This window comes from Equus caballus, chromosome 20 (genome assembly GCF_041296265.1).
Source record: "Equus caballus isolate H_3958 breed thoroughbred chromosome 20, TB-T2T, whole genome shotgun sequence".
Lineage (NCBI taxonomy): Eukaryota > Metazoa > Chordata > Mammalia > Perissodactyla > Equidae > Equus > Equus caballus.
Window position 1 is genome coordinate 64,624,217 of NC_091703.1, and position 12,608 is coordinate 64,636,824.

Sequence of the window (12,608 nt, forward strand, 5' to 3'; positions counted from 1 at the left end):
GCCTTCCACAAGATAAGTCCAGTACTGTGGGATGGTTGCAGGGTGCTCAATACCCAGAGTTTAGTGGGTTCACACAGAAGGCACCTAGCCCGCCCTACATTGTTTCTTCTCCTTTTCCATCTGGATAGGGCATAATCACAAACTTGCATCTTCTGAAGGAGGCTGCTCCCACACCTGTGGGATACGTGTAAGACAGCATGCGAAGAGAAGTGACTTTGGATTCCGGATGAATTCCTGCTCCCTCACCTCCTCTGAGCTTGGGAGCTTTCCTTAGCCTCTTGAGCCTCAGCATCCTAATCAGGAAAGTGAGAGAGTGACTCCTACCTCCCAGGGCTGTTGTGAGGATTAAGAAAGATAATAATGGCCAACATTCCTTAAGTGGCTCTTATCTCTGTGCTCCACCGATAAGTGATTTAGGTCCCTTTTTAAATCTTCAAAACAGCCCTGCTTTTGCAAGGTTATTCTGACTACTGAAATGAGTGAAAAGGATTTTGTGCCCAGACCACACAACTGGAAAGTGATGGAACTGAGATAGAAACCCAGCTTTGTCCAGACTCAGAGCTGTTAGCTTTGCCGTGTCCCAGGATTTCATCCAGGGGACTGCCTGGGACGCGGTAGGTGCTGAAGACATACAGGTTGTTTATATTGTAGGGGATGAAGACAATTCTTCTACCCTCTGGGTCCTTCTGGCTTGCCTACGAATTAAATTCCATGAGACAGAATAGAGAGAGAATTAAACAAAGCTTTATAACATGTGTACATGGGAGACACTCAGGAAAACTGAGCAACTCTCCAAAATGGCGGAGGCTGTTACCTTAATACTATCTTCAGCTAAAGACAAAGGAGGATGTTGTGGGTAGTGTTTTGGGACTTCAAAGGGGGAGGAAGGCAATTCCCATGGAAATGGAAAAGGAAGTGTCTGGTAAACAGAACTTTGATAAGAATGGGCTTAGCAAGGACCCTCCCAGTCTCCTGACACCCAGAGTTATCTATGATGATGGCCCGTCCTGGGCATAGGCCTTCTATCTTAAATTCTTTTAGGTAATTAGGGGGAAAGCCAAAGTTACTTTCATAGTCTTTTGTTCTTAAAAATAATCAAGGCAAAGAGACACATTTTGGGGTGGCCAATTCTGATCCCCCACAATATCCTAATTTTTCTCAAATATCTGAAATTTCATAAAAGTGCTTTACAACTTATCGCTTTTTCTCTAATAGCAACAATCAAAAGGCCACAAAGACTGCCTCCCTTGAGTTACAGAGACATAAAATGAAAGAGAAGTGTTTTGTGAAATAAGCTATTCAGAAGACAATGTTTCTGTGCAATTAGGTTGCTGGTCCTCTTGGGATGGGGGTTCATACACAGCTTCAAAAACCGTTGCGTGATAATAATCTGAGGGGAAGGGAGCATTACCAAGCATTTATCCTTATTGCAAAAGATGCCTATAATATTTGACAGGCACTGTAACTAGAGGAACCTGAAGTTTATATATATTGCCAATTAGACTATATTGTTATAAAATTTTTACAAGGTTTTATAAAACTAAATTCTAAATTGAGTTTTTCACAGAAGCTAATTTCTTTAGGACACAATGTTTAAGTCATAAAAGAAAGAAAAAGTAAACAGATAAACCTTAAGGTCAGTAAAAATCCAAAAATAGCCATCAAAATGGACCAATAATATTTATAAGCATGAAAATTTCCAATTTGATGGTTAAGACCATTAAAGGCATGAGAGCTGCAAATAAATAATTATTCAGACAAGTAATTAAATAAGAGGAAACCCTTATTACTTGTAAAAACTAAAACCACAGGTAAGTTTTTATACCAGAATTGCTGGGTTAGAAACTCTCCAGTATTCGCTGTGATGCCGCCTTTATTGTCAGCGGAAGCTTCCTCACTAAAAAATGAAAGATGCATTGAGTCTGTGAACAAGAAGGAATCACGCGTCGAAAATAAAACTGAGCCCATGACAGATACTTGAGCTGTTGACTGGCAGCTCTAAAGTGGTACTTCTGTCAGAACCAGCAGGCAATCATTGCTATGGTGATTTTTGGTTGTGTCAAGGTGGCAGTTTCAAATTAGAATGATTATCTGGCATGAGGATGTATTTGCAATTTATGTTTGTAGGTAGGAAGGGCACCAGATTTCAGCATCCAAATTTTCAGTTTTTTCCATATTTATTTCAGTGTCCTTGAGCTTTATTATTCAGAGTAGCTTTCATTAGCCTATTAGAACATTGCAAAATGCTTTTTGGTTAGGTAACACTGGTGTCCACCATATCTGAGTACGTCCTAGCAATCAACCTCCTCAAATTAAAATCCACTCAGTTCTGAGTCAGGTGCTGTCCATTCAATATGATTATACAAACTCCGACTGGTTAATGTATCCTTCTTTCCGTGGGATATATTTGACACTTTGTTTGCTCTATTAAACATGCTTTGTTCAATAGAGATATTTGGTTGCAAGAGACAAAGAGTGATTTTGACTAACAAGAAAAAGAGAACTTTGTTAGAAGTATATAGAATAATTAACCTCTTGGCCAGGGCATGGTAGGGTCCTTGACTGACATTTCCAACAACATGGGAGGGTATAGCTACCAATGCAAAGTCAGGATCCTCTCATGAGATGAAAGATAAATGGAGACTGCACATACAAAGTCATCACAGCCCGCCTTAAAACTAGGGAGCTGTGCCAATAGCATCAGCTATCTCAGAAGACAGTGAGTTCCTTGTCTGTGGAAAGGAATGATCTCATTGAGCAAAGGGGATTTGGGCATAAGACTGAAAATGGCACTAGAAATTCTCTAAATTTTAGAAAATGGAGGAAAGAGCAAATGATAGAGGAATTTTCAACTTAAAAATGAATATTTAAAAATTTAGGAATCTACCTCACTTGGATTTATCTTAGCAAATTCCTCTATAACTTGCCCTCATAACAGCACCATTTGTTTTCCTTATCACAGTTCTAATTGAACATTTATTTGCATTATTGTGTGAATACTGCCTGGGTCCTCCCTTCAACCTCCAGTTTAAGAGGGCAGCCACTCTATGGGCTTTTGCACACCATCGTTACTCCAGCATCTAGCACAACATGTGGTGCTCATGAATATGTATTAACTAAGGAATGAAATATCTTTAGAGAAATGTCAGTAGTGTGACATCACTCCTACCCACTCTACTAGAAAGTAACTATAGAGTAAGACGCATTATCATGAAACACACTATTTGTAAGTTAGAGCCAGAGTCAATATTCTGATGACTACAGTTTTTTAAAAAGGTACTCCTTGTAACACAAATCTATACATTAATCAATGTTTTGGGACCTGATACTGCATGGGACTATTTTCCTCCCCAGGTATAGAACATACTGCATTATGTTTGCCAGCTACGTGGTCCCCAAAATCCCACCATTGAGTTGCTTATGCAAATCTTCCCTTCCATAAATCTCCATCAGCCATCACTAGTCAAATTATGTCTGCCTGGTGTTTCTCTGTAAATCCTGCAAGTCTGTTTCCTGTACTCTTCCCAAAACTGATGGGAGCTTAATTGCTCTGTAATTGCTTGCTATGTTTCATATCCCCGTCATGAATAATGCTGCCATGTTCTCATCCTCAACCACTTGGTTCGTCAACAGCCAACTCCTAGAGCTAAGAGGAGCAAAGACGAAAATAATCTGCTTGTAGCAGGATTTAAAATGGCAGGATTCTCTCAAAGTAGGCTAATGAAAATAGAAGAAATTAGCTAAACAAAGGATTGTCTAAACACAGACTCATTAAATACAGGCAATGAAAGTTAGCATAAGGGAGAAAAAGGTTTTTAAAAATATGTTAAAGATTCAATTTGCATTTCTCTTTTGCCTTTTTTTCCTCAAGGAGATAGAGTTCTCCACAAGCGTCTTTTTAGAAGAAAATTAAGCATGATAGATCTTCCCCTAAAGATATATTTCTTTTTCAAAACAAATCCTTACTTTTGAAAATATATGGGAATTAAAACAATAGACCAAATGTTCAAGTCATAGCTTAGGCATGAATATAACAAACCTACGTAGTCCACATGAGTGATGGTGAGTTAGGAAGCACATGCTTAAAAATCCTATAACATCTTACACAAACATGAAGGCACAATCTTGGACAATCACTGAAATATTGATTTGTAACTTTTAAAAATCAAAATTGAGGAAGGCATTTTCTCCTTTAAAGTAACACTCGAAAATACAGGGGATTTATTATCTAACTCTTCTTTGTTAGTGCTCTTTTAAATGCTCTGCAATAGAAAAAGATTCAACTCACGGGACTTCCCCATTGTCATTTTTATTTATGACTCCATTGAGCTACAATGAAGTTGGGAGAAAGGGCGTAACCAGGGATGAAGAGTACTAACATATTTGTATCTGTGATTTCAGAAGCTCATCAACCACACAATTTATGCTCTGAATCCTAACTGTTAAGATTCTGTACCGTCTCATAAACAAATATGAAACTTATGGGTCAGATTTTCCTTCTGGAAGTTTAATCATTATTCACATGGAAAGTAAGATTTCAGATCTCACATATATTTTGGATACTTTAGTGCCTTGAGTCAGCTTTAATGGCAGGGCTTGGGAATTTGCTTCCCCTTTAGTGCAGCCAGCTAGGATTTTAGTGTTTATAGAAATAAAACATAAAAAAGTAATATTTCCCATGACAAGCATGAGAGACTCGGGTGCTTTACAAGCCCAAATTTTTAAACTTTTTTTTTTTATATTGTAACAATTTTTGTAAAACAGGTTTAACTTTGAATGATGAAAATCTAACCCAGGAATGACTGTTACATTTTTAATGCACCCACAAGAGAAAACTATTTTTTGGTAATTTTGTAAGTGGAAGAAAAAGCCAATTCTTCATGTTCAAGAAGTGCTGACCATGAGACAAGGATTTGGTGCAACTCATGTGCATCTGTGGCATCCTTTGGGACCTCCTGGTTCCTGCCAAACTTGATTTCCCTTATTAGTAATGCAAAAATATTAAATCTCTTTTTTTAATGCATAAATCACATTAGAAATGAGAGCCATCCTGTTCTCTTTTGCAGAAGGTCATGCATACGAGGAAGAGGCATATGGAACTGTTTCAGGAGCTCAATCAGAAATTTCAGACGTTGGACAGATTTCGGGATATACCAAATACAAGCAGCATGGTGAGTATACCGGGCTTGCTCGGTGGCTGACCTGCGCTGACCCCATGTCATGTCAGCCATCATCCTGCCCTCAGATGCTCCTCGTTGTCTCCGGAACACAAGACCTGCATACATGGAAAAAAATAATAACCCCTCAAAATGTACTTTGGAATGTACTAAGAGGCAAATTAGGAATGACAGAATCTTTAGGCATTTTTATTCATATGTCAAATATTCTCATTTACAAGCTTTAATTGGAATTAGTTATATATCAAAAATGTGTTGGCTTCACCTGGGCCTTTTCTCATCAGCTAAAAGTTAATTCAAATATCCAAATAGTTAACTAAATGTTTCCATTTTCATTTGAATGCCTGGTGTTTTAAGGTCATAGTACAAGCAAAGAGGGAGAGAGCGGGAGAGTTGGTTTTGTTACCTGAAACCAGAATGGTAGGTTTTGTCTCTAGGAGATTCACTTGTGGGTTTTTTTGGGTTTTTTTTTAATGAGGAAAATTGGCCCTGAGCTAACATCTGTTGCCAATCTTCCTCTATTTTATGTCTTGATAAGTGGTGTGTGTAGGTCCATGCCAGGGATCCGAACCTGTGAACCCTGGGCCACCAAATTGGAGCACGCAAACTTAACCACTACACGACCGGGCTGGCCTCGAAATTCACTTGTTTTGTGACAAATGTTTTGGGGAACACATCAACAATCAACATTGGGGACTTTGACTGTTGATTGTGACCACTCTCTTCTCATGCATTCACGCTACCGCAATCCTAGCATAGGACTTCATCAAATAAAATGATAGTCTGCAGTTGCTCTGCATGGCACAGTCATAGCTCCAGAGAAGACTACATAATTATTTGTGAGGGCACAGGACCAGGAGTCCAGAAATCAGTATACTAGAAAGCTCAACCAAGAACCATCTAATCTTGAGCAAGTTATCCAGCTCAGGTTTCTAAACCTCAATTTTCTCCTTCTAAATTGAGCACAGGACACAGTGATTAACTTACGCTTCCTTCGATCCTCACAACACTTTCCAAGGAAGGTAGAGCACTTGAGGGGTTAAGAAGCTGAGGCTCACCTATAAGAAGCTGAGCACTGCCATCTGACACCACGCTTCTTCACTCCAAATAGAGTGTGTGTTCTTTGCCTCACACAGTTGTAGCCCTTGGATGGCCCCCTCCTCACAATATAAGGGGTCCTAATCTGTATGTTGCTCTAAGGTACACGCTGTTTGATCACCTTCAGGCTCCAGGGATCCTTCCATACGTGTGTGATGAGTCTTAGTCCTGGCTTCTGGTTAGTAACATTAGCCTATCAAGAGCAAGAATTTACGCCTGTCAGTGTTTGCCTTATGTCCCTCTCAGCATCAGTGCAGTGCTGGTCGTGGTGAGTCATCAGTGAGTGGCTGCTCTTGGTTTATGCCTGTCTCTGAGAGTTCAGTCTGTGTTTGTTAAGTGAAGGTTATAAGGAGTACTGTACACTTTAACTCCTAATTGGTCTGTGAATAGTTCACACGTGTGTCAGTCTATTTTCCCCCTTAAGGCAGGAATCGCACATTACTTATTCCCAACACAATACTATGCATGTAGAAGACACTTACCCAAAGTGAGTGGTTCTTTCTCATCTACTCCTCCAAATGTTAAGCTGTCAGTTTTTAGTTAGCAGGCAAATAAGAATTGTGCCATTGAGGTTAGACTTAAACACATTAGCTACTCATTTTGGAATATTGAAAGCTAATGTTGAAATAGATTGAAGAAACTTCATTTGTTTATAAAAAAACAAAACATAGGGTTATGTTTACAGATCTGAAAGACTTATATAACAGATACAGCTGGCTGCCTGCTATGTTATAGTAATTTCCCCTTGTCGTATGGTCTGGGTAGTAAATCATTAATGGCACAAATATCTGTGTCTCAGTTTCCTGACAACCAAAATAGTCCAGTAATTACACCACATCTCTGCAGCAGCGTGCTTTTTCTAGAGAAGATTTATAAATATTTGTCATTTGGGAGGTTAGTACTGGGGAGGATAGGGTTGTCATTGCTGCTTGACTATTGTGCTAAATATCTCAGAACAGAAAAAAAAAAGGAGTTCCTTATTTAGTTTTGATTAATAATGTACATGTGAGTGAGTTCATTATCCTTAATTGTCATATAATTCGTAGTGGCACATGGCTAATGAAAAATTGCATAATTGGGTAGAGAAAGACATTTTCAAAACAAAAATCTCTATAATGTCTTTTTTTTTTCCTGGCTACGAACTCGCAACACCTGCCTAGCACTGCAAACGATGGTAATTATGTACAATTTGGGGGAATCAAAAGGAAACCAAAGCCCATTTAATCCATTTCCCTGCTTCCAGGCAGGACAGCATTTAAACCACACCTCAAGGAAAAGGCGTTGTTAAAAGAACTCTTTGACTCTAAATGTTTCTCACCCCCTATTCTCCATCAAGATCCCTGCCCCCCATGGAGCTTCTGCAAATTCTTGCTCTTTTAGACTCTAGAATAAACGTACTCTCTCTCACTCTGTCCCCCATATTGGTAGGTTGGAAGAAGGAAGGAAAGAAAGACATGAGGAAGGGACTTACCCCAGGGTGACAGCAGGCCTGCCCCAGGACCCGGCCCATGAGCTGTGGGGAACACTTGGGCAGCCCTGCCATGTTTGTGGTGGCTCTGAATTCCCTATTCCGCTAGCATTCTATTTCTATTCATACAGCCTAAGACCAAATTAGCAATTTTGGAAGCTTCATACATGTTGGCTTAAATTAAGTTTATAATTTATTAGGCCTTTCTCACACATGCTTCCGTTTAACTACGTCTCCACCATTCTGCACTTGAGCTCAAAAAATAAACAAAAACCAGCTGCATCAATTCAGGAACTTATACTAACTTGGGTTGAACTTTGCATCGTAAGGTTCAGGCCTCCCCTGAGGCCTGTCCTGGCCCCTGAGCTCTCCTGTCACGTCAGTGATCCCTCGGGCTGCTCCAGTTTATCATTCACTTGGAGCGCTGAGCATGTTACACCTCCTCTCCATGTGAGAGTCTGCCGACCCCTTCTGGTCGCACCCAATCGTATAGGAAGGTGGTAGCTTGAGGGCACCGGCCCTCCTCACGCCCTGCAGGTCCTGTCCTCACTCTGATTGCCCAGGCCAGAAGTTCCTCACCACTAAAGAGGCGGGAGGCTCTGACCTAAAAGGTGTCTACACACTTGTGAACGATGAGGAGAGCCCCAGCTCAGCTGGGAGTACCATGGGATACCCGAGGAGATGAATGACAAAGCCAACCTTATTAATTATTGCTAGCCATGAATAGAACTTCTCAGAAACGCAATCAGTCATGTCCTGGCAATAATACTCTTTGAAATTAGAATCTTGACATTCTGACAAAGTTTCAAATCGGTCCTTTTAGTTCATGTATCCTCAGTGCATGATCTTTAAAATATAAAACGAAAATCACACTTGTTCCAAACATAATGGAACCTCTATTTTGAAAGCAAGTGAACCAATGTTTTACATATTTGAATCCTTTTAGGCTTGAACTAACTGAACTTTGTCAAGCTCAGGATTCTAGAGAGCTCCTGTAGACAGCCCTTGTCTAAGAAGGATCAGTCCCTCCACGGCTTGATTCAGCGGGATTCACACGGGTGCCCCTTTCAGTTGATGGCTGATGACTCGGGTCCCTGGAGTGCCCCCAGACAGGCCACCGTTTCCCGTTGCCTACAAAACAAATTCCAAATTGAGGAGCCTGGCATAGGAAGACCCTTGTGATCTGGCCTTAAAAGTTCACCTTCTGCCTGATTTTTCTGCTGTTCTTTTTCACACCGACTAAAATGAATTGGTCATGTTCTCCTAGTTGTCCCATGGCCATGCTCTCTGGATTTTCACTTCTTAGTGTGCCTGCCTGTTTAGCCACCTGACCTCCAACCACACACATCTGCATGACCAAGCCCATCTGTCTTTGCCACCCCCGATGTCACTTTTCACAGGAGAGTTTTTGTGCTTCTACAAAAGGAAGCCATATCTCCACCCTCCCCTGACCTCCCACAGCACTGTCCTGGAGCATAGATGCAGATATATATCTTACACCTTCATTTAACTGTAAACACCTTCCTAATAAGGATGATTACTGTCTACTGCACAGTTATTAAATGCCAGGCATTGTGCTCCACCCCTCTGCTTTTATTTCTGCGACCCTACAAAGTAGGTAACAATCCCATATTTTGTCAACCCCTTTGTCCCACAATACAAAGCATATCTCTGTTCTGCAAATAGTAAAGTTGAGGTTCAGGGAAATTGAGTAAATTGCTCAAGGCCACGTCCACACGAAATGGAGCGACTGGAGTTTGGACCTGTGTGTGTCAATCCTCTGCTCCCTGGGGGACCGGGCTGCTTTTCCATATTTGATTTATCACCTTATTGTCCCTAGTGCCTAATATGATGCCCAACACAGAGCAGCTGATGAATAAGTGTTGTTTGAAGGGAGGCGAGGAAGGAGAGAGGGAAGAAAGGAGGGAGGAAGGAGAGTTAGGAGTTCATGAGACTTTAGGATACTAGACTAAATCCGAATTAATCCCCTGCATGTATCCTAAAGTTTAACGTTTTATTAAATCTTTACTATTAGCTATTTTTTTCTTGTATGTCCTCATGATTAAGTCTAAGTGCTAAAAATATCTAATGTATTGAAGATTTTAATAATTTAATTTCTAGTTATGATAAACATTTCTATAAGCTGTCTCTTTTGCTTATCCATACTTGAGAATGGCTTAATATACTGAGTGGAACCCAGATAATAACTCAAGTACCTATTTTATGTTCCCTCTGCTAATTGATTATAATCGACTGAAGGCTGCAATTTGGGGGGTGGGTAGTAAGGGACACCATCAACAACTAATAGTTGTTTTAGTTTTTTCTAAGGTGCTTTCAGTCATGACTTTCTTCTTTTTCTTTGATGTTACTCAGCTTAGTCTATCCCATTCAAATTCTCTCATTTCACAGAAATCTTTAGACAACACATTTAAAATGAAACAAATTCACTGCTAAATCTTAGCAACACATCAGACTATAGGAACTCCAAATGATGTCTACACATTTATGGAGCACGTATAACATGGAAGGTCTGAGTGGAGTCATAATGAGGCCGATCTTAAACCTTAGGTAACATTAGAGGGTGTGTAATAACCTCAAACATGAGGAATGGTGGCTTGTAGACATTTTCTTAAACCGCCTATATTTTTTAAAAAGCTGTGCTCTTTGAAGGGAAGAATGCTTTTTGCTAAATTAGTGTGCCACCCAAATATACAGAAAAAAAATAGATTACACAAGGGAACATAGCAGCATTTTAATATTCTAAAAAAGATAATATCTTGAGGAAAAACTGAGCAAAGATAGTGATCTAAAATTCTGTTTTATGAAATATGGTCAGTTTGGGTAACTGTTTTTATTATTACATAACATTCCTCATTACATATCCCCAAATTTTGTTTATTTCAAGATTCTGCCAAAATACTTTAATTTTCTACATTTAATCTTAGCGGTAATTTAACACAGAGTGATACTGACATTTCACAAGACGCTCAAAACAAAACATCATCTTCTTTGCCTCCCATAATAGTACTCACTTCCTTTGATTGCCGGAAAATTTTAGGACAGCTTAAAGAAGGTGTTCATCAGTTTGTTCCATGAAGGAAAACTGAAATCAAAACCGTTTCCTGCAGCTGGCCACGATTTCAGATCCTCCCTGAATCGTGTAAACTGGGTTAGGGTTACAAAGGTGCCCTCTCCCTGGAAACTTCAACAGGCAGCAATCCTAGTCCTCAAATAAATGGCTCTCCTCCTCTCTCTTCTCAACAGGAAAACCCAGCACCAAACAAGAATCCATGGGACACTTTCAAAAATCCCAGTGAATACCAACATTACACCACAATCAATGTCTTAGACACAGAGGCAAAGGACGCTTTGGAACTGCGGCCAGCGGAGTGGGAGAAGTGTCTGAGTCTGCCTCTGGATGTGCAAGAGGGCGACTTTCAAACAGAAGTTTAACAAAATCAAAAGGGCCTGAGGTGGAGACAAAGCTTTTGCACTGACGCTTAAGACTTGGGAAGCCTGACGTTTCTATCTGGACAGTGTGACTCTCCTGTGTCAGGACCTTCATGTGCCAAATGTCAGTGGTGTTTGCATTCGGTGACTTCTCACTAGTCGGGCTAGTGGAGAGGGACCAGGTGTACAGTTCTGACCACCCTGTGTTGTAAGTACCCGTGGAATGGATTTGTAAGGTAATCTTTATAGATAAACCTCAAGCAACGATTCATGTTGTAACCGCTTCATATGGTTTAGTTTTCAAAAAACTTCACCATGAAGCACAATGTATATATTTATGCAGTTTTTAAAGTTTATAACAGTCTGTTTGGCCATTACTACACTTTTTACTTTATAATATAAAAGCAAAGTTTTTGTCATTAAATGAATGTTTGTTGAGCTACATTCTTCATTGCTTTAAATGCAATAAAGTAATAATCTCACTTTTATATGAATAATATATTTCACATCTTTATTATTGCAGTTTTCTCTAGAAAGCTCTGAGTAGCTTTCTCTGCTGCAGCTGTGTATAAAATATTTAAAATGTTGTATGGTGTAAATAAACTTTTGTCTACATATCAGGTTTTTAGTGCATTTTGTTTTGGATTTGTTGAATGGAAATTTACATATTTATAAAGTTGTTTTCAATACAGATACTGAAAATATATTCACGGTTTTCATAGCATGCCGTTAATACTCCTCTGAGGCTAATGGTTTCTCAAATGTAATAGGTTTGTACAGTGCTTCTGTATTTTCTACTCAGACACGTTTGGAACAATGCACCGTGTAAACGGGGCTTGTCAGAATCTGCTGCCATCATACTCTTACATAAATATTATGTCTTTTCTATCTTGCTCCAAAAAGACAACCAGCAGAAAACAGTAAGTTAACAAACAAAAATACAGGGAAAATGTTTATTCTCAGTAATGAAGTTCACTGTATGTTTCATGAAAGAAACTACTTGTATTACAGTTCTTTGTAGCACATGAAAAAACGAAGTTATTCAGGAGTTTAGAAAATCTGTACGTTCTCCAGCAGAAGGGAAGGGCGTGGATGTGTTGGGTGGATGCTTTATCCCTGGTTTGCAAAGTGGGAAGCCCGAGGCGAGCTGACTGCAAAGCCATCCCTGGCGTCCCCTCTGGTGTCAAAGCCACACAGTGGAGGCTTCTGCCAGGAGCCACACTAAAGGAAACGGGGGGCAGGGATCCCAGAAATTCCCTCCTCCTTTCTCTGGGGTGAGACTGTGGCTTCTAGTCTGAGGGAGGCCAAGGGAGGGGAGAGGGCACGGGGCTTCAACATTCCAGAATGTTTATTTAGATTACTTGCTTGTTAAACCTAAGCTGCGTGGTCTTCTGGGGTCCGTCAGAAACTCAGGT

The 12,608-nt window shown here is 40.0% G+C and overlaps 1 protein-coding gene across 8 annotated transcripts in view; it reads left to right on the forward strand.

Moving 5' to 3' along the window:
* The window catches only part of ADGRB3 (adhesion G protein-coupled receptor B3), a 645,078-nt gene extending 633,270 nt beyond the window's left edge, over positions 1-11,808 (forward strand). For all 8 annotated transcript variants that reach the window (XM_014734522.3, XM_023625136.2, XM_070244801.1 and 5 more), the window contains 2 exons: positions 5,067-5,171; positions 11,008-11,808. In XM_014734522.3, coding sequence (XP_014590008.1) covers positions 5,067-5,171; positions 11,008-11,196 — 294 coding nt within the window. In that variant the 3' untranslated portion in view covers positions 11,197-11,808. The remainder of the gene's footprint in view (positions 1-5,066; positions 5,172-11,007) is intronic.
* Positions 11,809-12,608: the final 800 nt, after the last annotated feature.